The sequence below is a fragment of the Ornithodoros turicata genome, chromosome 3 (assembly GCF_037126465.1).
Source record: "Ornithodoros turicata isolate Travis chromosome 3, ASM3712646v1, whole genome shotgun sequence".
In the NCBI taxonomy this organism is placed as follows: domain Eukaryota; kingdom Metazoa; phylum Arthropoda; class Arachnida; order Ixodida; family Argasidae; genus Ornithodoros; species Ornithodoros turicata.
In genome coordinates this window covers 49,583,002-49,609,638 of record NC_088203.1, presented here as the reverse complement: position 1 = coordinate 49,609,638, position 26,637 = coordinate 49,583,002, and the positions used below count along the sequence as shown (strand labels likewise).

At 45.1% G+C, this 26,637-nt stretch overlaps 1 protein-coding gene across 3 annotated transcripts in view; it reads left to right on the top strand.

The window, feature by feature from the left end:
- The first annotated feature begins 5,150 nt into the window (after positions 1-5,150).
- The window catches only part of LOC135387031 (phospholipid-transporting ATPase ABCA1-like), a 476,077-nt gene continuing 454,590 nt past the window's right edge, over positions 5,151-26,637 (top strand). For all 3 annotated transcript variants that reach the window (XM_064616460.1, XM_064616459.1, XM_064616458.1), the window contains exons 1-2: positions 5,151-5,216; positions 6,608-6,908. In XM_064616460.1, the coding sequence (XP_064472530.1) occupies positions 6,611-6,908 (298 nt within the window). In that variant the 5' untranslated portion in view covers positions 5,151-5,216; positions 6,608-6,610. The remainder of the gene's footprint in view (positions 5,217-6,607; positions 6,909-26,637) is intronic.

The window sequence follows — 26,637 nt, the reverse complement described above, 5'->3', positions numbered from 1 at the left end:
CGTCGTTCGTTGAAAGGAAAAAATGGCACGAAAAGGAAGCCAGGCTCCAGGCACGCATGCGACGCCTTGAAGAAACCGTGAACAAGTACAAATCTAAGTTGAGAAAACTGAAAGAGGACTGCCACGTCAGTTCCTTTCTGGACGTTGTGAAGGGCTCCGAGGAAAACAATGTTCGTGCAACGGTGCTCCTCGATCAAATTACAAACTTTACGAAGGAACGTCCAACCTGGTCAAGAAACGACAGTACGTTACAGCATTATATTACGAAACTTGTCGGCAAAAAGCTACGAATACAACCGAGAGGAACTCTTCAAAATACCGTGCACGTCGACGCTGCAAAGATACACCGGGTCAACATGTGGGGATGTCGGTATGAGCCCGTTAGTACGGAGTCGGCTTGAAGCAGAGGCGCATGCTCTCACCGCTCCTCAGTCCAGGATCTGCAGTCTTATCGTCGATGAAATGCGCATTAAAGCAAAGCTCGAGTACAACAACACATTTTTGGGTGACGTGCACATGAGCTCTGAACAACAGCATCTGCACGCTAACGACTGCGAACTTGCCAACTCCCTTCTTTGCTTTCTCCTGTGTGGGCTATCCGCAAAATTTAAAATACCAGTCGGATATCTTTTCACTCATGGGAGCGGTGGTACACAACTGGCAGAGACAATTACACACATAAAAAAAAGTGGAAGATTGTGGGTACGATGTCGTGCGACTGGTGTCTGATAATCATAAGGTAAACGTCGCTGCAATGGACATTCTTTGTGGTGGTCAAGCAAGGTATTGTATACCACACCCCCTGGACGACCATCGAAAACTCTACCCAGCTTTTGATCAGAGTCACCTCATAAAGAACGTGAGATCGCAGATGCTTACGAAATATTTTGGTGAAGACGGCTGTATATCTTCACGGTTCGTTAAAGAACTGTACAAGTTCCAAAAGCAATCCATCGTAAAACCTGTCCGCTTTCTGACACGAAAGCGTGTCTACCCTACCAATATCGAAAAAATCAACGTCCGAACTGCCATACAGATATTTTCTCCGCCGGTGACTGCAGCTCTGAGCTACATGAAAGATCAAGCCCGGCATACCTGCGCTACTCTCTTCGTGTCTGCTGGTCCGACGATATATTTCATGAAAATCATGTGCAGATGGTTCCTCGTACTAGACGTCAGCAACTGCACCCAGAATATCCATCAAAGGTATCCATTCACAAAGGAGTTTAGGGACGTAGACGACCCTAGACTACTTTGGCTACTACTTGGCTACTATTTTGGCTGGAGACCACATTTCTTGAGTGCATAGAAAAACTGAGGTCTGAAAGCTCACCTCAGAACTTTCTCACCAAGGAAACTCACCATGCTCTGGTGTTTACGACAACCTCTAACGTGGTGTGCATCCTTTTCCTGCTCTCCGAGAAGCACTTCGCATTTGTGGTTACAAGGAAGTTTTCCAGCGACCCTATAGAAGCTCTCTTTGGGTTTCTACGGCGAACGGCAGGGTGCAACGATGCCATGGACGTTAAGACAGCCCTCTGCGGAATATAGAAAATGGTAAAAACGGGTATCATAGCCTGCTCACAGAACAGCAACGTTAGAAGTTCATTTAGTTTCCAGAGCGCAGTGATTGCCTCAAGCAGCACCAGCGGAAGTAGCAGTAGTGCCGCAGCAACTGCTTCACAGGGAAGTTCTAATTCCCTACATGATGCCAAGGAAAGACTGAATGAACTATCTCTCTCAATAGTACCATACCTTCCAAACCCTATCGTTGCCAGTGTTGTGTATATAGGGGGCTATGTTGCTCGTGTTGTTGCGGAGAAGGTGTCATGCGAGAAGTGCATTGCCATGATGCACAGGCCAAGTGCGAATGCTGCTGCAGAAGGACTGATTTCGCATCAGGACAGAGGAGGTCTTCTATACCTAACGCAGGAGCTTGTGCGTGTGCTTATGGCACTAAAGCGCTACACAGAGATTATCCTGCAGGACAGAAAGAAAATTCGAAGGCCTCTGTCGACTGCGGTATCACACGCAGTCAATGTACTCGTATATCTTCCGGTCCTCCATTGTGACAACAAGGATGAGGACCACAGGGGGATACTCCTCGAGATACTGTGTACAAAGTTCATGCGTCCCCTGTCGTCCAACTATGCGCTAGACATTACAGACAAAAAACAACGTTGCCAAAATGTACGGACGCAAGTCACTTTCACGAAAGTTTCTGAAGCTCTGAACACGACTTCTTCAAAAGTATCCTACGTCGCGATGATGTGCTGGTGTATGGACAACTTGAAAGTCGACTTTCGTCCCGATGCACGACTATACGAAGCGCTTCCAAATCTAGACGAACGAAGTCTGCTCCATGGAGGCAGTAAATATCATTATAATCTATGTGATGTGATTGCGAGTTTATTGGCCGCTTAACTGGATACGCGCTACGATCTCAGCACACGGACCTTCGTGGAACGGCGATGACGAATTGCTCAAGCACAGAGCCACTAACTTTACATTGTACTCTGCCGAACGTAAATTCGTACCCCTTCGACTTCAAGGTAAGCTGACCAAGCCACGAATATCAGTACATTTTCGCATGAATTTTCACGCTGATTTCAATGGCATGCTTTTTCTTCAGGCCCGTAAAGCTCTGTAGCGTGCTAGCTAGGACAAATACGGCGAGGAGGTACACGACACGCACAATCACCGTTTAGGGTAGGTTATAGTATCCAACATCCTCCCCTTTGAACGCGAAAACATTCAAAGCTGACAAAGCCGGAAGCAAGATGCGGCTGGAGCGGCCGATGCAAGCAGACGAACACGCGTGGTAGGTGACGTCAATGTACGTCACACCTTGGTGTAGGGTAGTGGCGCCGTCAAACGAGAGAACGTGAAGTAATACGCATGCGCAGTACGGCACCTCTGACGGAATGGAGAGGCATTGAGTAATACAGGAGGCGCTGGCTAGACTAACACGCCTTCTCAGCAACTTCCAGGGTGTGTCATCTGAAGGGACAAACCAGTCACTCTCTCTCACTCATACTCCTTTCACTCTTACATTTTTGCTCACTAACACACTCATTCATACGACGGGAACGACGCAGGCGGCAACTGATGAAGATGAAAGAACTGATGTTCCTAGGCTGGAACAACATAGAAGGGACAAAGACATACAAAACCTCAATTTGCCTAAGAAATTAACGATGAAAGATGAAAGTAACTGAAAAGGACTCGAACCCACATCTTCTGGATTGCCAGTCCAAGGGTCTACCAATTAAGCTAAGCTAACACGCCTTCTCAGCGACTTCCAGACTTCCAGATGACGCACCCTGGAAGTTCATCAGTTGCCGCCTGCGTCGTTCCCGTCGTATGAATGTGTGTGTGAGTGTGCAAAAATGTAAGAGTGAAAGGAGGATGAGTGAGAGAGAGTGGCTGGTTTGTCTCTGCAGATGACGCACCCTGGAAGTCGCTGAGAAGGCGTGTTAGCTTAGCTCAATAGGTAGAGCGCTGGACCGGCAATCCAGAAGATGTGGGTTCGAGTCCTACAGCTGGCCTTTTTTTTCTTTCTTTTCTTCCTTCGCGGTTCGCACGGATTCTCGTATCAATCATTTCATCTTGCTGGACACGACTGGCAAATGCTCCATGCAACAAAAAAAAAATAATGGAAAGAAAAAAAGGAAGATCGTAAAACATACCGCGACAAGGGTTTGTCTGAATCACTGAATCGCGTATGACGTCTTTCTGCAACGTTAAGTGAGGGCGGTGATATCGACGTCGTGGTCGCGCTTTTGCCGAACACCTGCGGTTTGCTTGAACTATGGGGGCGAAATAGTTAGGTCTGTAGCGCGCGCTGCGATTACTTTTGTGCTTAATCAGTAGTTCGAACAGATCATGTGATTTTTTTTAAATCGATAAAAACCCCAGTGCGAAGGTAAAATAAGGGGACGACACACAGCACTGTGCTGTGTGTCGTCGCCTTGTCTGTGTTCGTCTCGTCCCCTTATTTTACCTTCGCACTGGGGTTTTTATCGATTTTAAAAATGTCATACCAACCCGCCCAAGTTTTAACCTTATTCCTTATTCGATCATGTGAAATCAAGCTTTAATATCACAATTGCTACTTAAAGTCAATATTTAAAAAAGTCGATGAAAATATATGTGTTAATAATAAGCCGTTAATAAGTCCCCTAATGGAGAAAAAAATAGGGTTTCCAAGTAGCAGCCCTGTCGACTAATGCATTGGCAAAAGTAAAAGCGTCCTAAGGCAACTCCCCTTCCTATGAAAGTTTGTCGCAGCTAAAAACAAACACCCTGTCTACTACGCAAATGATCACCATCATCAAAACAAAGTTGTTGTTGTTATGACTTCTGCGAAACACGAGCAAAACTAGGGTTAGGTGCACTGAAAACGTCAAACTCTTCCATGGGAAAAACACCGAGTGGTTCAGGGAAATACTTCGTCATGTAGTGCTATCGATTCAGACGGACACACCGCCTACAGTCGGTGTCGTGAAAAGTGTGTTACAAACTGTTTCTTTTTGGCTAACTTGCATGGGACAATTGGTTGAGTAACGTAAAAGAATGTAGAGAAATGCGAACTGATACGACGAAGACGTCAAAATCTGAAGTCAGTCCTCTCTCTGACATTAGTGGTATATTTTTACCGAATTACCTTTCCAATTAGAGTAGGATCGCCATCGCGCTGACGCTCCCCGTCTCATTATATTAGGTGCATTCTTTCGCTTGCACCGCCTGCACCAGATCTGAACTGGGTTATTTGCGTGCTGCACTTTCGTGTTGAAAGGAAAGCCATTATTCGTAAAGTTCCTTTCAGCTGGAAAGTGCAGCTCCCGAAAACCCGTCTTGCGTGTAGTCCAAGGTAGTGCAGTCCAGTGCAAGTGAAAAGAATGCGCTTATTGTTATTCATTTTCTATAGGCACCTGTAACGAGCATTAAGACGCCATCGTGTTTTATTGGTGAAGTAGATGCATTTTTATAGTGTTCACCTTCGTATTGTAGAATGTATTTCAAGGAAAAACAGAATATAGACAAGAAGAAGAACAGAAACAGACAAGTCCATATGCTTTTCAATCACGATACAATTCACCGAAGTAAACTTCGTGGCCTTGTGGACGATGCTTATGAATGGCCATGCCGCTTCAACTTAAAGACGACGAAGAGGATGCAGTGGAAGCTCATTCCAATGCCAACTTGATATCACGGTAAGTCGTCCTTGCAATTCTATCTCGGTCAAGATTGTCGTGTACCGTACGGGACTGTTAACTCTCCAGTCCACCCCACGTGTGCAGTCTGTGTATGTTGTTACGTTGTGCAGCTATCCACTGAAGTGTGTATGCACACGTTGAGAACACTGTGTTTTTAGCGTACATCTAAATACTGATATACCTTGATATAAATACCTTGCGATACCGGTAAACCATTTGCGAATGACCTGATGACTGAGTCATGATGTTGGGGTACGAAGTTTACGAATCCTACTCTATTTATCTGCATCCCTTCTTCACTCAAGTTCTGTAGTTTACTGTGGCAGCTGTAAGCCGCCTTTCCACCCGCCTGCGTCACATTGTTCACAGGAACATGGCGGGTACATCTCACGAACGGTGTAAAACAGGCGTCTACATTCATATACTCATATCACCATGAGATTTGCCAGCTTCAGCGGATGACTTAGGAGTATGTCTCGGGTTCTAAACCCGCCGAGTACGGCAGATAAGTTGCGGACACCGTAAACGTTCCCGTCCATCCTGGGTTACTCTAAATACGGAGAGCTGCGTGTTCTGATGTAAAAACGCTTTAAGGATCCTTTGGGCCGACGCTCTCGTAAAGGTAGTGGTTTCCTAAAGGCTCAAGGGAGCATGGAAGGCACGTGGAACTGCTGCGTCATATGAACATACAACCTTCAGGATCCGTCAAGCAAAATATTTCTTTTAGGAGGTGGAAATTTCCCGAGAAATTTATCTTACAAGGGCGCGACAGCGACCGCGACCTCAGCCGCTCAGCCTCCTCGCCGCTCCTCAGCTGCGACCTCTGACGCTCCTCTGCTCTTGGGACGTCAGGTGGAGGAGCATTTATCATTAGATAACGATAATCATCTGCGAGTGAGCGACCAGCCGAGATGCGAAACGGGCGGCGCTAAATAAAACTGGAGAAAGGAATAAAGGAAAGTATTCGTGACGTATTTGACGTTGCAGACTGGCAGTTGAAGAGAGGAGGTTCTCTGACCCGCGAGATTGAAAGTTATCTTCCGCTCCGGGATTACTCGCTGCACTGGTAGCTTTCGTGCTAATGGGCTTCCCAGGGCTCGTAATCCCCATTTTGAGCTCTCCCAACATGCTTGTGTTCCAGCCCTCCCATGCTCCTTTACACGAACCAATATATATCGCCGAGCGAAATGAACTATTCTTCTAGAATTTTGGGCGGAAACTCTAATTCCTGCTAAAATGCAGCAAACATTACAAAACGGGAGCATAGAGAGGTAGTAAGCGAGCTCGTGGTATAGATCCATAACTTAAAAACTCGAGACTGGGGGACAAAAACGATTCTCGAATTTCTAAGCTATGAAACATTACATAATTTGCGTTGCACATTTCAGGTGATGGGTACTGTAGCACAGCTCCTAGTGCTACTCTGGAAGAACATCTTGATTCAGACGCTCCGGAGACATCCTTTTTTTACCCTGTTTCAAATCGCAGCCACAATCGGGGTCTTTTACATCTATATGTCATGGTTGGCTGACGAGCCGCCGAGATTTATTCCGAAGTACACGAAAGCTAAGACTTACCGGGAATTTTCTGGAAGTCCTGTTCGTGCAGTTGTGTACGGCCCTAATGACTCATCGCCGTACACGACCTTTATCCTTCAAAGTGGTTTTCCGGATGCCTTAAACTACAGTAGTAAGTCATTCTCACACCCTCATGATCAATACGTTCATTTTATTCGTTTGCAGCACGTATTTTCATGTGAATGCATGTTGTTCTCTCGATATGGCTTCGTATCTGGACGTTGAAAAAATGCTATTGGTCTTGGTTTAAGACCAATTAGAAGTGTTCTATGTTGCATGTAAATACTTGTTTATCATGCTATGGCATACACTCTAAGAAAAAGAAGTGTATTTTCTACCTTTTGGGGTAGAAGTGTGTTGTTACAGATTCTCAACCCTTTTGGGGTAGAAAGTGAGGAGTACAAACACTTCTACCCCTTCATTTCTACCACACTGGTAGAACAGTTCTATGCCTGAGTGTGAAGAGAATTCTACCCTGTTAGTGGCAAAATTCTGCCCCTACATGGTTAACTGTTATTCCGCTGGGGGTCTGTCTTTTCTCCGTGTGGAAGACACCTCTACCCCAAGGATGAGAAATATCTCCCCATCTTGACGCTAAATATTCTACCATTCCCGGAAGGCAGTTCTACCGTGAGTAGAACTGTTCTCCCTTATTGGAAGATAATTTTTACCGGAAATGGTAAGCATCTCTACTATTATTGGCGCTGTGCCTACCGGTGGCATATCTCTACCCCTAATGACGGAGCATTTAGACCATGTAGGGGACTATTTACTCCGCCTTTCAGGAAGGGCTTCTGCCCTTTTGAGAAAAACTTGACGTATAGTATTTGTGTGGATGAGATAGAATATACAGACAACAGTTACTGGTCACAGCATTTTATTACCACGTCACAATTGGAATCGTGCACTAGCGCTTACCAATGCGAATATTACATCTGTATTGAAGAAGCCTGAGCACGGAGACACGAAAGAAAACACGACACAACACAGACGACTCTATTGCTGCATCCATCAGACTGCACAGCACTTGCATGGACTGTCTCGCACATAAATCCCACATCCATTCACCATAACAAGGGCATCGGGATAACTTCTGAGGGCTTGACGTTTCACAGTACTGTGTCACTCTATATACACACGAATACTTAACCGCTCGGTGTGTAATATCTTCCCGGAGGAACACGTGGCAGGTCGGATGAATTCAACTGAAATGTAAATGGCATTAGTAAAGCATTTAAGATAAGCGACAAATAATAACGACGGTACATGATTCACTCCTCAGAAATATGTTTACATGTGCGATTCTCTCAGAAATCAGCATGCAGAAAAAAGAAGACTATCCCGGCAGTGCACACAAGCCAAGCAAAAATAAATAAATAACACAGAGAACATAAAAAAACCAAGACTCCAGCGATGTGTACCTTCTCCCATCAAACAGCGGCGCACCGTATGTTATGGCCCCGTTGTTTCACTTTCGAAGTGGATCCTGTAATCACATCCGGCGGGCGCGGATAAGGTGCCGTGCCAAAGTTGTCATGGTGACCTGCGTGTATTACACAAACGCATTTGGTGAAACTGCAGCTTCATAAGATGCTGAAAAAGTGTCAGACGACATGCCGATCAAGCCGAACACGCACTGCGCAAAAACACGTCTGATCACTGCATATAAGACGCCCGGGAAGGAAAATGTTGAATATCAAAATTACTCACCTGATTCTGTCCTCCACCTTGGTTATGTTCATATTATTGCAGCTGAACCGACAACGCCTTCCACCACGGAGATGCGAATTCCCGACTCAGCATAGCCATTAGGCCGCACGCATGGCGTTCGGTGCAGCAATATCCACGTGCAAACCAACAGTCTGTAACTTTCGTCTCGATGCTGACCCCTTGTACACAATCAGCGATTCCGCGCAAGCGCAGACACTCTGTGCTTGGTCGCTCTGGCTAATCTCTAACAGTGACCTCGAAGCTGGACCAAACGCCTTTGTGCGCAGGATTAGTAAACCTCAACTATTGTCGTCAACTCAGTGACTCCATTTACACATCCATTAATGACCCTGCTATGAAACACCCAAAAAGAAAAAAAAAATATTTACTTGAACCCTAGTAGTGATAAAATTGCCACAGTGGTTCTACCGTTAGAGGTAGAGAGTTGAGTAAAAGGGCAGAAACAGCACTACTTCAACCTGCTGTCGGTAGAGGGAAAATAGGTCGGGGAGAACTGTTGCGCTTCTATCCCTTTTCAACCTTTTTTCTTAGAGTGTACTTCGAATGTATAATGCATATTCCACCATAGTTTCCTTTGGTCAGGTGCGACAGCTTTGGCCATCTTATTTCATGTAGGGTTTTGCTTGCTTCAAGTAGGCATTCGGTAGATAGGCCGTTTGTCACATTCGCTATTTCTTTCACGTTATAAAGACGTGCCGCGTTGGAATTTTGCCAAAGTACAGCCCCTGATTTATGTTTGCCTCTCTTGTGCTCTATGCATACGACGCATTGCTTTCATACCAAGAACAAGGGAAAACATTGCATATACTCATATTTGCTGCATATTTCGAATATTTGGGTGCACTGTCACCTGCATCTTCATTTTTAATGCATAAAAATGTTCGCGCTCGTATTTTCACTGCTGTATCTTCACTGTCACACTTTGGCACTTTGGCACGCCTGGCTGGGCTCAGGACTGTGGCTGTACATTCCGCATCTTGTCCCCAGACTCGCTTACCAGGAGTTAGAGGACGAAGTTGCACTACTCCGTGTCGTCGATTGAAGTCGCTTGCCTGGCGCTGTTTCGCTCGTCTATCATTCTTGTCGAATTTTCTGTCGCGCCAGAGAGGCTTCAAAAGGTGTGGACTTCTCGGGAGAGTCGTCTGTAACCGTCGCCCCATCAGGAGCTGGGCCGGGCTCAATCCTGATACACCTGGGGTGTCTCGATACACTAATAAATCAAGATACGGGTCCCGCGACTTCTTGAGGAGTCCCTTCACCGTGCGGACTGTTCGCTCCACTTGGTCATTAGATTGCGCGTACCTGGGGCTACTGGTCCCATGGTCGAATCCGTACACACGAGCAAATTGCTTGAATTCCCGTTCTACAAATTGCGGGCCGTTATCGCTCTGTACAGTCCTTGGTATGCCGTGACGTGCGAAAATGCTCTTCGTTGCGGTGATTACGTTAGAGGAAGTGGTTGCTTTCAGCGACACCACTTCTGGGTATCGAGAACGATAATCGACGATGAGTAAATAGTCCGTGCCGTTCAAATGGAAAATGTCGATTCCTACTTCCTCCCAGGGGAGACTCGGTGTGCTCGAGCTTAGGAGCGGTTCGCTGCGTTGGATTCGACTCTGTGCACACAGTTGGCACCCGCTGACCAGACTTGCAATGTGCTTCCCCAGAGAAGGCCACCAGACGCTCTCCCTTGCTCGTGCCTTGCATCGTTTAATGCCTTGATGCCCCCTCATGCAGGACTTGGAGAATCTTCTCACGAAGCGATGTTGGGACTACGATGCAGTTTCCTCGCATCAGCAAGTCATTACATACTGAAAGTTATCCCTGGTACTTGCGGTACTCCTGTACCTGCGGTGGAAGTTTGTTTTGCTTTGGCCAACCTTGCTTACAATATCTTGACAGCAGAACGCATTCACTGTCCAAAGCCTGGCATCGTTTTAGTTCCGTTGTGCTCACACACGTATCCTCTGGAATGCTTTCCACGATGCCCGCCACATACAGTTCAACCCCATGTGCCTCACGATCATTCATGGTTGTTCTTGGATCAGGTGCACGAGAAAGCGTGTCAGCCGTTGCAAGCAGTCGTCCTGGAGCATAGACCACCATAAACTGAAATCGCATCAACTTGATACGAAAACGCTGTATGCGAGGAGGCATGAGGTCCAGGTCGGCTTTACCCATCAGTGTTATCAACGGCTGATGATCTGTCTCTACGGTGAATTTTAATCCTCGCAAGAATTCTTCAAATCGTATGATAGCCCATGCCATGGCCAGAGCTTCCTTCTCAATCTGACCGTACCGTTGTTCGGTTTCCGTAAGTGATCTTGAAGCGAACGCAACTGGACGTCGCTCACCGTTGGGCTGGTCCTGTAGAAGAACTCCACCTATTCCAACGGAACTGGCATCCGCTGACACTGTCGTCGGATAAGCAGGATTGTATCGCGCCAAACATCGGTCGGACACCAGCATCTGTTTCAGCTTGTCAAAGGCCTGTTGATGCTGAGCTCCCCAGACCCAGATGCTGTTTTTGTTCAATAATGCACGAATGGGTGCAGTCACCTGAGAGAGATTCGGTAAAAACCTTCCGATGTGATTCGCCATTCCAAGCAATCGTCTGACACCTGCTACGCTGTCCGGCGGTTTCATGATCACGATGGCTTCAACTTTGTCGGGCTCCGGCGAAATTCCTCTCTCGTCGACCACAACGCCCAGGAATTTGACGCTGCTCTTACCAAATACACACTTCCCCGAGTTTAAGCTTAAACCGGCGTTCCTCAGGCGACTGAGAACAGACTCCAAGCGACGGTCGTGTTCCTTCCTGTCCTTGCCGAACACTAAAACATCGTCTATCATGTTGACGACCCCTTCTTGGCCCTCCAATACTTGAGCCATCACCCGTCGAAAAAATTCCGGTGCGGATGTGATTCCAAACGGCAAGCGCTGGTAGCAGTAGCGACCGAAGGGAGTGATGAATGTTGTAAGTTCCTGGCTCTCAGGAGCCAACTTGACCTGGTGGAAGCCGGAGGTTGCATCTAACTTCGAGAAGACCTTAGCTTCGCCCAGAAGGCCTAGTGCTTGCTCCACCGTAGGGATAATGTGACGTTCCCTCTGCACCACTTCATTAAGTTTGGTCAAGTCCACACAAAGTCGGTAGCCTCCCGATATCTTCGGCACGACCACTAATCCAGCACACCACGGCGTAGGGCGTGTAACCCGGCGAATGACCCCCTGCGCTTCCAGCTTTTCCAGTTCTGTTTTAACCACGTCTCTGAGGGGGATAGGAATCCGTCTGGGCACACTCAACGAAAATGGCACTGCGTTTGGTTGCAACCTGATAGTGTACTCTTCTTTTAGTGCTCCCAGACCCTCGAAGATGTCCGACGACCGGGATGGTCCACGCTCGGTATCATGAACAGAAGGCGTGGCGGCTTTTTCGCACTTTCCGTTACTGGCACATGTAAGACGGCACGTCCTGACTTCCTCTTGAAGCTTCCCACCTGGTCGACGAACTTTACCACACCTAAGGCCTCGATAGCAGGGAATCCCACAAGAGGGGTCTCCAAACCTTCGACGACGTATATCTTCTGGGTCACCACCTTCTCTTTCCATGCCAAAGTCGCTGTAAACGTTCCGTCTGTGCGTAGGGAGTGATTTCCTGGCCCTACTAAATCACCGTCGGGTGCCTGCAACTGCTCCGGAATCCCGCCGAAAGTACTCGGAATAACAGTTACTTCGGCTCCAGAGTCCACTTTAAACAGCAAGGGGATACCGTCCACAAAGACTTCCACGAATTTCCCCCTTTTACGGGACGCGCTGATGGCGAATAGCTGGATGCTGTTTAGGTTTTTGCTTCTTCTGGCTCTGCATACGATGGCAAAATGTCCTCGCTTGTGGCACAATCGACACAATGCCGCCTTAGCCGGCCGCAAAAGGAACATGTAGCCTTATCTTCGTGTTCCTCTCCGTTATCTTGTGGCTTGGTTTGTTTCTTTTTCCTCCTCGTTCTTGCGGAGTCGGTGTTGACAGCTTGAGGTTGACTTTGGCTTGCCCTTTCCTTGTCAGCATCTTCTTGTAGGCGTGCTTGGACAAGAGCCTCTGCCAACGTCAACTTTGCGTTACGGCACAGCTGGTCCGACAAACGAGCGTCTAAGAGTCCTACGACGAATCTATCACGGACTAACCGTTCTTCCACCTCAGACGACTTGTAGTTGCAGCGCCTAACCATGTTCTGCAATGTTGAGTAGAAGTAGTCCACCGTCTCACCGGGAAGTTGGACACGTTTGTGGAATTTTGAGCTCTCGTATAGTTCGTTTACAGGATGAACGAAATGGTCTGTAAACGTTGACTTGACAAGCTCAAAAGACTTGAGCACTTTTTCGTCCGAAGTAAGCGAGTTGAGCACTACTCGCGCCTGCTGTCCCATGCAGTACAGTAGCGTCCGAACTTTTACTTCTTCTGTCGCAGCGAAGAGACCCGACGCGTACGAAAAATCTTCGAACTGCTGTATCCATAGCGGCCACTGTGCCGGGACCGCAAAGTCAAATTCCTGCGGTGAACGCAGGCTGAAGTTTCCCGCCCGTACGGCTGCCGTCGTGGGCACTCCCTCATCGTCGGAGCCCATTTACGTTCAGTTGAATCCCACTTCTGACACCATGTTGGGAATTGACGAGTAACTGCAGACGTACCCAGTCTTGAATAGCGGGCAGAAAAACAAGAAAAAAGCACGCCCCCCGGTCATGCCGGTTCCTTTTATTAAACACCCTCAACATCGGCGCCTACTAGCGGTTATCGTTTCTAATGAGATAACTAGTAGCGTCCTGTACAACCTGCATCTTCATTTTTAATGCATAAAAATGTTCGCGCTCGTATTTTCACTGCTGTATCTTCACTGTCACACTTTATGATATTATTTATTATATAGACGAGTTAGTGCACATGACGTCGCACTCTAGCGGTGGCGCTGCGACCGAGAGGGGGTTCACTTGCTGTACGCACACTGGCCGCTGTTCTCAATTGGAGTGATGGCCATTTTGATGCAAAATGGACATGCAGCAAAGTGGTATACTATACCAAATGTACATCCCGATGGAACAAGCGCAGCGAGATCCCTTTCTTTTTTTTTCAGTTTCGTGCGCAACAGGGAGGGAAGAAATGGTTTAATCGCTGCACGTGAAACGGAATGATTAGACACCAGCGGAAGAATCGATTATGCAAGAAACATTTTGATATGACAGTCTCGTGTAACGAAAATCTAGTGTCGACCGTTAATTTGGAACTGAACTGAACCATGAATACAGGAAGACATAGTTTAGATGTTCAACGAAATGTAATTATGTTGTGTTCGTGTTGTAACACAACCTCTTTGTATGTAATTTCTTGCCGTCTGTAGAGTGATCTACTTGACGTCTATTATGTGCCGTCGGATTTCAGTTTCAAGCAAAACAGCAGTGTCCTAGGAGCAGAGCGTTACGCGCGCACAATGCACTCCCTTGCAAGTGTAATGACCCGTCTGATACTTGGTGCATAACCTTTGCTTTGACAAGTGAAACGACGGACCCGGAAGTGTAGCACAGTCAAGATTCCATCACGGAACATGTGTACAAATGAACGACTCTAACATAAGTGAGTGGAGCTACAAATCAGCTTCGATTTTGAGAAACGACCCGATCAAATAGCTGGCCTGCGAAGTAATTGTATGCTCCTGGTGACTTGTTCACTTGTACAGTATCAGAAGTGAGCTCTCTCGGCGAAAACATCAGGTAAATCACAAAGCTGGCGATTGTCGTTGGCGACATGTGTTGTGATGGGGCCATCCAGCCTTCGATGTCGTTACAAAGGGTTGGTCATGCTGTATATCGTTAAAAACTGCTTCGTCGTGTAGCGACAGTCGTCTGATTTCTCTCTAAGCTCTAAAGCACTAGGACATTGTGGAGGGAGATACTGAAAAGCGCAGGGGAACAGCCCAACACGGCCGTCATAGCCTTTAATAGCTGTTTATACTACAACAGCAGACTGCGTAGTTAGTGCATCACCGCACGACGCACTCGGGTGCTTACAGACGCTACGTTGCCTTCCATGTGCTAGTTATATTTCGTCGTCTTTGCAATTTTCTGCCGCTCGAGCATAAACACTCTACGGCAGCTGACTGTTGTCATTCTGGTTGGACGCGCATAGATGGCGTTTCTTGTGTGCAAACAAGAGGTGCTCCATAGAGAGGGGAGCCGATCTATTCCCTGCCTTCAGCTGCGTGAGAGAATGTAGTTTCAGTAATCAGACGCGGTCCCGAAAACAAATGAACTCGTTACGACGGGCTATTTACTCACCCTTTGAGATATACACCAGAATATTCGCCGTGTCGACTGCGCCGTCATATTGCAGCGTCTGCGGCTCCACGGTGCGGGCAGTTCATGTGGAGACTGCGGGCGCTTCGGCTCAGTCCATTAGCGAAGGCACGCGCTTGAGATAGTGCACGTGGGGGAGTGCCCAACAACCATCCCACAAGATGGCGATTCCCGTCGTTTTACGCAGGGAATGCGCCGAAACACATGGCAAGATGGCGACTTTGGCCCGCCTATTTGATCGGGTACGTAGCAGGTGCAGATTTTAGAGTGTGAATTATCAGCTGATATTAGACATTTGGGAGTCCCGCCATTTTTTCTGGACCATAGCTTGGGTCAAGTGTGCATGCGCAGACCAACTTGCCTCCCGAACCTCCTTCCTCTTCTCTCATCGGATTTTTCGTCTACTCTCGTCCCCCTCCCCCCTCCAGCCCGTCTGCTCTTTCTTCGCAGTTTGCTGTAAATTCGGTGAATTAATGTACGTGTTGACCCAAAGTAGAGAAACAAAAATCAATGGAGGTTGATAGAGCAAGTTTATTTATCCTAACTAACTGTTTCGAAACAGTTACAGTACATAACTTTTCATGTATTGTAACGGGCTTCACTGGAGCTTCAGGTGCTTCAGCACTGAAAAGCTGTTCAAAAACCAGTCTCAGTTCGCACTCATGTACAGGTGCAGAGCTTTCGAAATAAGCTGGCACAAGTGTGTCGTTGCTGCCGATGGCTGCGCCAGCACAAAAAAATAAAATAAAATAAAATAAAAATGAAATAAAGACAAAGCAAAATAAAGATACATTTCATTGAATATGCGAAACTCTGAATGAAAATCACTGTTCTGAATAGAGAACCTATGTTGATGTCACAAACGTTCGTAGATCAAATTGAATGCACGGCTCCGACGCGACGGGCAACTCCTTAAAGGAGAATGGAAATGATTTGGAACATATAGTTTTCACCGCTTCATATGAACATACTACCTTCATAAACTGTCACGCAAAATATTTATTTTGAAAAACGGGAATTTCCTGCGAAAATTAGTTTGCAAGAACGCGCTCCGCGGCGACAGTCTCCCCCAAGCCGACTCTGGCGTGTGGTGACGTCAGGTGGCCGAACGCTTCATTGACTGCCGGACCAAGCAAACAGTGGCCAATGGCCAGAGGTTGGCAGGGGCCTGGCAGGACTTAGGCCAACAGGTTCTTTGGCCAACAAATTAAAATTTCAGGTTCGCCTAAGTTTAACACACCAAAGTTTGGGAAATGTTTGGATGTCATGTATGGTACACACACGCTGGCCAGATTTCTGCCAATGTATTTAGTAATTCAGGTTGTTTTCGGACAAAGTGCAACGTGAAGTAACGGATCGTGTGGAATGCACTTGCTGTGGTTGGCAAACAACGTCGACATTCAGTGGAAAATATCAAATTTAGTACAGTTCAGGAATACAGAGCAATGCCCCACAATCGCCGATGGCAGTTCATTGGCAAGTCTATGGCAATGTGTAGCAGCAGGTTGCTTGGCCAACAAAGCAACGTTTTCGGTATATCGACCTTTTGCCAGCCAATGATTGCAGAAAGCTTGACAACCATGTATGGTAGCCATACATTGGCCAAACTCGTATAAAACCCTAAAATACATCTGATGGAGGTAAAGCACCTGGTCAGCAGTTCACTTGAACGCATTAGCTGTTTCCAACGTTCGCTTGCTGCTGTCTGTACAAAGTGTTTACGTGTCACACTTTTCAAGCAACAAAATAAACCAATTGGTTTTACAGCTCCGCTCAGATAATCACATTAGAGACGACAGACTGAATTACCGTATCTCACATGGAAGCATGTTTGGAAAGTTGTTGGCTATATTTGACTGTCTGCAGATGCACGGGTTAATTGCAAGGACGTATCCTGGTCACCATTACAAATGTTTTACGCCCCACTGTACACTTGATGAACGTGCCCCCACGGTTTGTATTAGTGGTGGGAAGATCGACTGATTTCGGTGAACCGGCTCATTTCAATCAGTTCACTTTACTGATTCGTTCAAATGATTCGTTCATGAACTAGTGACGTCGCGTTTTGCTGACGTCATACTGGTATTGCATTACTGGTTCATAAGCACATCGTGGGTGCTATCTGCTGGAATGCAAGCTCACCGGTCACAGCTGTGTCAGTGAAAGCCTTCGTCGTCGGACGGGCTACGCCGCGTCCGTCAATGCATGACATGACACGAACACTTAAAACTATACAAGAATAAATACCTACCGCCTGAGACAGCCTTCCATCCCGTGCACAAAGCGTTTACGTGACGTTACGTAAACACAGCTCCCAAATCACATCAACTCATGAATGACCACAGAGCGCGAGTCGTAAACAGCGAGCCAACTCATAAAGCCACAGCGGCTACATCACACCAATGCCACAGCGAGCGAGCACAACAAGGAAGAGATGACACATACACAAAAGCACAGGGGCTCACTGCAGCCAAAAACATTTCTCAACAAACAACTCAAAGAGCGCCACCGCAACAACCCCACTCACCCGTTCTCCGAGCTCATTGCGCTCTGTCCAACTCTCACTCAACCATTCAGCTCATGAGTTCTCTCACTCCCGAACCACACGAACACTGATAATGAAGCGGAGAGCATTAGACCCACAGTGATTTAAAACATTGCGGCTCCCGTGATCGGCGGCCAAACAGACAGTAAACAAAGCGGTAGTTGCTCATGTCGATCATCTCAGGACCTCTTTCAGCTTTGATCGTTGGTCTTATTCAGTATTAAATACGTTGGACAGGCGCTACTTATGCAGCCTGCGTTGTCAAACCTGAGACGACGTGTTGGGGGGCAATGCTTGTCCTTCTGACAGATCGTTTCGTTGCACCACCTGATATTTCCAGGCAGCACACACAGTGGTCCCACACTCTTTGGCCAAACTTGGAAAGTGTTTGGCCAGTTTGACTGGCCAAGTTTTTGCCAATGTTGGGCCATATTTGGCCACATGATTTGTCTCGTACGTTTTGCATAAAACAAGACTGCGGTCAGTGTGAAAGGTGTGGCTAGTCGTCTGTGTTGCCGTGACGGCCGGGATTCAGGTGGATAGTACGCGGTTGTTGTTTCTGTGCCGATTGTGCTGAGGTGTCGTTACTTAGTGAACAGTCCTGTGCCTGTGCGTGCAGCATATATATGATACGACTATACGACTAAATACGTTGGAGCGTTTGCAACAAGACTTGAACAATGTCCATCTCTACCTTACGCGCATTGGAATGGACCTTTCGCCCGAAAAGTGCGTAGAGCTCCCTTTCACTCACAAGGCTAGGAGTAATTTCCCTCCTTGGGTGGGTCCAAAGAAGCTCGAGCTTGTGTGTTCCCATCGCTTCCTTGGTGTGGTCCTGGACTCGAACCTGGTCTGGGCTCGCCATATTAAGCACCTTGAAACCAAAGTGCAGCGATGGCTTCCTGCCACTGAACATCTTTCTGTCTTAGTCTGGGGCTGTGATCAACGCTCCCTTCTAGCCGTTCCCGCTGCTTTGCTGAGGGCGACTGGGCTTTACAGCCTTCCAGTCTTGCACAGGGTTTCTACAACATCGTTAAATACCCTTCGAACGCTATTCGCACGTAGCCTTCGTCGCTGCCTTGGAGTTCCAACAATGGCTGAAACACGACAAGTACTAGCTGAAGCTGGTGAACTCCCGGTGGAGGTCCTCCGTGAGCAGGAAACGGTCAGACACTTCCTACGTTTGCGTGCGCCTGTTCCCTGTCAGCCACTCCTCAGGAAAATTCGGTACCGTCCTGAAAGTGATTTCCATCGCGTAGCGCAGAGGACACGCCAGGCTCTCACTGGCTTCGCACCTAGGGACGTCACACCGCCGAACGTCCCCTGGTCTCTGCCTGTGCCACCCACTTTGGCACGTCCTCCTGACATCCAGGACCGCAGAGATCAGGTTCCTCCACAAGTACTTCGAGCCCCCCCCCCCTTTTTTTTTTTTGCTCTCGTAGACGCGAAGTTTTCTGCCTCTGCCGCCGCATACACCGATGGCGCATCTCGAAATGGCAAGTCAGCGGCCTGAAGCCGAGAGAGGGGGCATTTCTGCCGCGAGATTCAAAGCTCCCTTGCGCGCCAGGATTGCGCGCTACGCTCAAACTTTTGTGCAAATATGTATCAGAGGGCTCACAATCGTAATTTCTACTTCTCCCGTCATATTTTATTGCAATCATGTCCATGCTCATTTAATGTCCATACGATTATAAGCGATTATTATACAAATTACGATTGCGACTTTCTCGGTAACCAGCTGTTGATCCATATTCGTAAGCGCGGGGGGAGGGGTTTTGAAATTGGGGCGGGTCAATATTACAGTTAACATGGGCACACAGGAATATAATCTTAGAGGTTTTGTCAAATCATTTGTGGGTTGCCAAGTCCGCTTTTCAGCAGTCACAGCTGAAAACCTTTTTTTTTTTTTTGTTGTGCCGCTGTGAGGTGCGTGTGTATTGTACGGGCAAGTCTAGGGAGCCCAGCACGTGTAGTGGCTTAAGCACAGCAAAACAATGCAACAGAGTGGCGTATGACTAAAAATTATGTGCAGGCACTGAGGACACATGAGGACAGACACTGTGGAAGCCGCCGTTCAAGGGCATGTCCGCAGGGGGCAAATAGGTCATTTTTTGACGGCAGCGACACCTAGTTCGAAACTAATCGAATTTGGTACATGAAATAGTTTCATGGCTTCGCCGCAACAACAATGCATTGGATCGATTGCGTTGCAGTCGCTGCTTGAGAAAAAACACGCAAGTAGTATAGGACTTGTGCTAAACTCAGACAATGTTAAACTCAGACATGGACCCCTGGGCCCTGCCCCTGAGCCCTGCGCGTATTTTCCCTGTGCGGCACGTGTGCGGAGGGTTGTCCACGTGATTATCGGCGGGGGGAGGGCTGCGTGCGCGCTTACCCTCTCACATTTTTCAGCCTGGGCTAACTTCTTTCGTCATTTCTCCGTCTGGGACGACTTCCCTCACTTTGTTTTTCCGGTACAACAGGTGTGCGGTGGGCGGTTTACATACAAAGGATAGCGAAGTACAAGTGAAAATATATTTATTAAAGTCATTAGTGTCAGCAATTATGTTATGGCTCTGTGCGAAGGAGAAAAACTTAGCCAAAAAATCTGATGCAATAGCATTGAAGGGGTATCACAATTTTTTAATAATGATAATCACGCAAGTTTTCAATTCAGCAGAAGGAGTAGCACATTTTAATCAAAGAATATATCTTTAATCAATACGATTACAATCAAAATTAAAAGTTTTATTATAAAAAGTCACATGACCACCATAGCGGAGTTTTAATTCCAAAGTTCAATGTACGTAACGTCACGCGCAGCAGCTAATATTCCATTATTATACATTTAGTCAAAGAATATATTTTTAATCAATATGATTACAATCAAAATTAAAAGTTTCATTATGAAAAGTCTAACATTATTATACGTGACCACCATAGTGGAGCTTTAATTACAAGTGCCGATAGTCAATTGTGGACAGCAGAGAACCTGGAAGACCATGGGACAAGAACACAAGAGGAAATAAAATCTATAACACTACAAAGAAGATATTCCTAATCAAACATAGTAATCTATCATTCAGAAAATCAGAAGAAAAAATCAAACTCATCAGAAAATAGATATGTTAAAAATGAACTTCACTCCATAGCACGCTCCTAGCCAACAATGAGCTCTAATAATATGTGCCCTGATTTGATGAAGACGGGAGGCGTACGCCCTGCAGTTATGAACATTTTCGACCGCAATAGGGAAGATAAGTTCCAACATTACACAATTAATCATTTTCTTATTAAGTAAACAGCATAGACACATGGAAATAATGAGAAACACGATCAACAGCTAATAGAGAACCAAACATATGCACCAAAGCAAACAAGAGGTACACAGAAGAAAATAATTGAAAAAAAGAATCCATCAAAAGGATAAACATGCACGGATGAATAGCAGAGAAACACTCTAAACGGCGCATCTACCAACGGTAAACAACGCACAGGAAAATAATAGCGAAACAAACTATCAAACATTACAATTTGAAATTGAAATAATATATCTTTTGAACTATCATAAAATCAACCTTGCGAGCTAACAATATAGAATTTTCACCCTACTCAGGCACTATAAACACTACCTTGACAGAGCTATCCATACATGCATCACAGCTATGCTTTACACAGTACAACCAGACTCGAGACCTGGTGGGGTCACTCTCTCAATCTATACAGCCCAAACCGAGGAATCTATTGTCAATCTGTGGAGTGGGGAAATCCTCTCTTTTTCACATTCTTTCCTCCAAAAGGAAATATTCTTAGGACTGGTGTACAGAGACGAATTTTTTTTTATTGATCGCCAAATAGACATTGGAATTATTCGACTCTCAAAAACACTATCAGAATTCTATCAAAAAAACAATAGCACGCAAAAAAAAATCTAAGAATAGACTTTTATGTCAGTGCAAAGTGGTTTTAGAGAAACATTATCTAAGCAAACGAGAAAATATTTTCGGCGCAAACAATACCAAACGAGAAACGTTGCATTTAATCTATTTCAGATCAGACAACTATTAGGCATTCATTATTCTCAACTCACAAAATATAAATCGAGTGAAAGTCAAGTTTATTCAGTGATAGAAACAATACTAATTCGAAAACGAGAAACAAATTTAATTACATAATTTCTTATGATAAGTTTGCAACAGTAATTTCTACACGCAGAAGCCACAAATAAGTCATCTGAAATGCAAAATTATTGTGTTTGCTACAGCGAAAATCAACGCACACAGCTCAAGAATAGATTCCCAACTAGTAGAATATTTTTATTAATATCAATCGAGTGATCATCTGAAACAAAGTCAAAAGCAGTAATTAATTTAGGCAAACATTTTTCGTAATCGCACAGCGCAAATATACATCACAGAAACACGTCTTTTTCATTTCAGGACCCACTAGTGGAAGCAAAATATCAATCGAATGAAAGTCAAGTTTATTCAGTGATAGAAACAATACTAATTTGAAAACGAGAAACAAATTTAATTACATAATTTCTTATAACTTTGCAACAGTAATTTCTACACGCAGAAGCCACAAACAACTCATCTGAAATGCAAAATTTTGGTGTTTGCTACAGCGAAAATCAACGCACACAGCTCAAAAATACATTCCCAACTAGTAGAATATTTTTATTAATATCAATCGAGTGATCATCTGAAACAAAGTCAAGAGCAGTAATTAATTTAAGCAAAACATTTTTCGAAACCACGCAGCACAAATATGCATCACAGAAACACATCTTTTTCATTTCAGGACCCACTACTGAAAACGAAGTAAGAGAGGGAAGCTGAGCTCCCATACACTTTCGTTAAGGTTACGCCCGCAGGGAGTAGGGGAATCCAACAATGGTCTTGGTACCATAAACTCGCTTCCACACTTCAAGTTAGGGAAGGAGGGGCTCTAGCGCTGTCTTGTACGTAGAATCATTGAAAGCACACATTTTTCATTACACATCGCATCTTTTTTGTAAATTGACTTTCATAATTCTAACGTCAGATGGAACATTATAAACCTGATAATACAATTTTAATAAATAAAATTATCACGATATGATTTTAACTAAGTGTAGACGTGTAGTTGAAAACAGAAGAGACAATTACTCTACATTGAAAAGATGGACAGATTTTGTACTCGTTACCATACGTCATGGGAGGACCGGATAAAAAGTTGCTTCGAAAAGGAGGAGCCGCGAAACAATTCAATTATCGCTGCATTTCAATACGTCCTAGACATGGTCGTATTCGGAGATATGATGCAAATTATGGAATTCAAGACACGAGAACTTGTATGCCGAATCCACAATATTTGCACGTCATCATCGGAAGGACCACTTGGATTGATGGTGGAGTTTTTGAGGTTTGCTAACGAAGAATTGAAATACACTAGACCAAACGTAATTGTAATCATTGCAATGGGCATTGCATTAATCAAGAAAGCAATCAGAGCAAATTATCATGTACAAGCAGTCTATATCGCACGATTCATTACGGATTTGTTGAAATTACACCTAACAGTTGAAATGGAAAGTACATAAAAAATCTTATCACGTGATATATTCCACTAGAGCCTCTACACAATTATTTTCTTCTATCAGTTCGCGCAATGATGTCGAATGAACAGAAGTTCAATATTGTCTTGCAAGGTCTGATGTATCATCGCTTATTGAAACTCAACAAACATATCAATTGCGGCGGGCCACCGGACGATTTTCATCTAATAGTCTCTTGTACGCCATTCAAGAATCTTCATACAAAGAAAGGAAACATCAATAAGAGACTGTGCAAGTTCATCGCAACAAAGTGCAAGTTGTTGAAGCAATACAAACACGGCGACAACATATCGCCTGCGTTAACCAACGCTGGATTCAAGCGCCCAATAATCAGAATAAACTACTTGATGTCTTCGGAATTCATCAATCAAGACAACAAACGGAAACTTCAGAGTTTGGAATAAAATTGTAATTTATCGAAATAAACAAGTGTATAACTGAAATAATCCTTTGACATCATTGTAATGTATTCTACACATCGCAACGAAAACAGCTTATGATTAGATTGAAGACTGCTAAGGAGACGTTTATTCCACACTATGTACAAGCATCTTCACACGGAATCAGCGCTGGAAATCAGAGATTTTACACGACCACACTCTATACAACACTGACACCCGAAGGAAAGAATTGTAGAAGAATCGCTAATTGAAATTTAGAGGTGTGTTACATCAATCTTTGTTTACAAAGAGGATCACTAATATTTTGCGAAAGCTTATTTTATGAATTAAATTGCACAGTGTATATATTTTCTGAGACTATTGGACAGTTGACAATACTATATTGAAAGGAATCTATTATCAAATGACGCCAAGGAGGAGTCTACAGTTCTAATGATCATAACATGCGGCACACAATTCCAATAAGGTTTTGGGAGAATCGAATCACACAACCGTCATCAGAAATGTTAACCGCTATACAATGAAGATGAGCACTATGCATAAGATATGTAATTATAATAAGTAAATATTCCTTTTACAAACTTAACGAAAGCAGCACACATAAACGTAGCTTCAATTCACAGAATGTACCCGATGTTTTAATTAGCCATACTGAAAAACTATGAGTCTATTCATTATGTCACGGCATATGAGGCACTACAAATGGGAAGGGCATACTTTAATTTTAGATTATTTTAGCTCATAATGAAACAAAACGCAAACTCCAACACCAAAGGTTATTGTTTAAATTTTCAAAGTCAAAACTGTACACTCTTTCTTAAATTTTTTGAATATATATATATATATATATATATCTGAATCTTCTATCTGAGCCGTCTGAATCTTCAAGACCTTCAAGAATGTATATATATATATATATATATATATATAAAATGAAAAAAATAGCCGGAGCTCTTTGGCTGCACGTATAGCATATGTTTGTAACTCAAACGTCGCCATGCCAGTACTGGACAGCTGTTTCGGCCTTGTTGGGCCTCATCAACAGTACGCAGGCAGGCAACGTTTGAGTGGATGGCGTCAGAAGGTCACGTAACACGTGATTCCTCCCGTCAGGGTGAGATAACTCACTCACTGAAAGCCCAATGCAAAGCCAGTGAAGTATAAAATGAAAAAAATAGCCGGAGCTCTTTGGCTGCACGTATAGCATATGTTTGTAACTCAAACGTCGCCATGCCAGTACTGGACAGCTGTTTCGGCCTTGTTGGGCCTCATCAACAGTACGCAGGCAGGCAACGTTTGAGTGGATGGCGTCAGAAGGTCACGTAACACGTGATTCCTCCCGTCAGGGTGAGATAACTCACTCACTGAAAGCCCAATGCAAAGCCAGTGAAGTATAAAATGAAAAAAATAGCTGGAGCTCTTTGGCTGCACGTATAGCATATGTTTGTAACTCAAACGTCGCCATGCCAGTACTGGACAGCTGTTTCGGCCTTGTTGGGCCTCATCAACAGTACGCAGGCAGGCAACGTTTGAGTGGATGGCGTCAGAAGGTCACGTAACACGTGATTCCTCCCGTCAGGGTGAGATAACTCACTCACTGAAAGCCCAATGCAAAGCCAGTGAAGTATAAAATGAAAAAAATAGCCGGAGCTCTTTGGCTGCACGTATAGCATATGTTTGTAACTCAAACGTCGCCATGCCAGTACTGGACAGCTGTTTCGGCCTTGTTGGGCCTCATCAACAGTACGCAGGCAGGCAACGTTTGAGTGGATGGCGTCAGAAGGTCACGTAACACATTTTCATTTTATACTTCACTGGCTTTGCATTGGGCTTTCAGTGAGTGAGTTATCTCACCCTGACGGGAGGAATCACGTGTTACGTGACCTTCTGACGCCATCCACTCAAACGTTGCCTGCCTGCGTACTGTTGATGAGGCCCAACAAGGCCGAAACAGCTGTCCAGTACTGGCATGGCGACGTTTGAGTTACAAACATATATATATATATATATATATATATATATATATATATATAAGTTGAAATAAAGGAATGCGGTTGACCACGAAAAATAAAGGTATTCAATAAAGATCAGAAGTGGAGACGGTGCTTCTACAGGACAAGGAATAAAAGGGGAACTTTATTAAAAACTAAGAGGGAGTATTCGACGTTTCGACAGCAGCGCTGTCTTCAACAGGAATGGGATCTTATGGTGACGCAAGACAATTGCAAAGAATGAGAGGGGAATATGTACAAGGGGAGAGGGCAGCACACGTGCTTTGTCAAACAAAGGTAAAAGGGTACAATGAATCACAGGCAGTCATATTCTTCGCCGGAGGGCAATGATTTCATGGGGTGACCAACCGGGGAGTCTGAAAGAGATACAAAAGAGTGTATGTATTTTGAGAGAATCAGAAATTTAGGTTGCGAACTGTTGAGAGGTCGCCGGGGTCCTCGTTAATCTGGCTTTTAAATTTGTAGATCAGGAACGATTCTCTTTGTTCTCTAAGGCGTTGGGATGGAAAACCCGATTGCAGAACGAAAATGGCTATGTCATTAATTGAGTGGCCGGGTTTACTAAAATGTCGAGACACTGGCAGATTAGGTTTCTTTGATACGTCGGACCTGTGGTTGTTGAATCGGATTCTGAAGGATGTAGCTGTTTGACCGATATATTGGGCCTTGCACTCATTGCATTGAAGGAGATAAAGGACGTTAGAAGAGTTACAGTTAAATGGACCATTAATTTTTGTGCGATAGCTGGAATTTGTGCTTTCTACTCTGGTAGCAGTTTGCATTAATTTACAGATCTGGCATCTGCGTCCGTTGCATGGTTGACAACCGTTATGTCGTCGAAAACAAACAAGCCGTCGAAACATAACGGTTGTCAACCATGCAACGGACGCAGATGCCAGATCTGTAAATTAATGCAAACTGCTACCAGAGTAGAAAGCACAAATTCCAGCTATCGCACAAAAATTAATGGTCCATTTAACTGTAACTCTTCTAACGTCCTTTATCTCCTTCAATGCAATGAGTGCAAGGCCCAATATATCGGTCAAACAGCTACATCCTTCAGAATCCGATTCAACAACCACAGGTCCGACGTATCAAAGAAACCTAATCTGCCAGTGTCTCGACATTTTAGTAAACCCGGCCACTCAATTAATGACATAGCCATTTTCGTTCTGCAATCGGGTTTTCCATCCCAACGCCTTAGAGAACAAA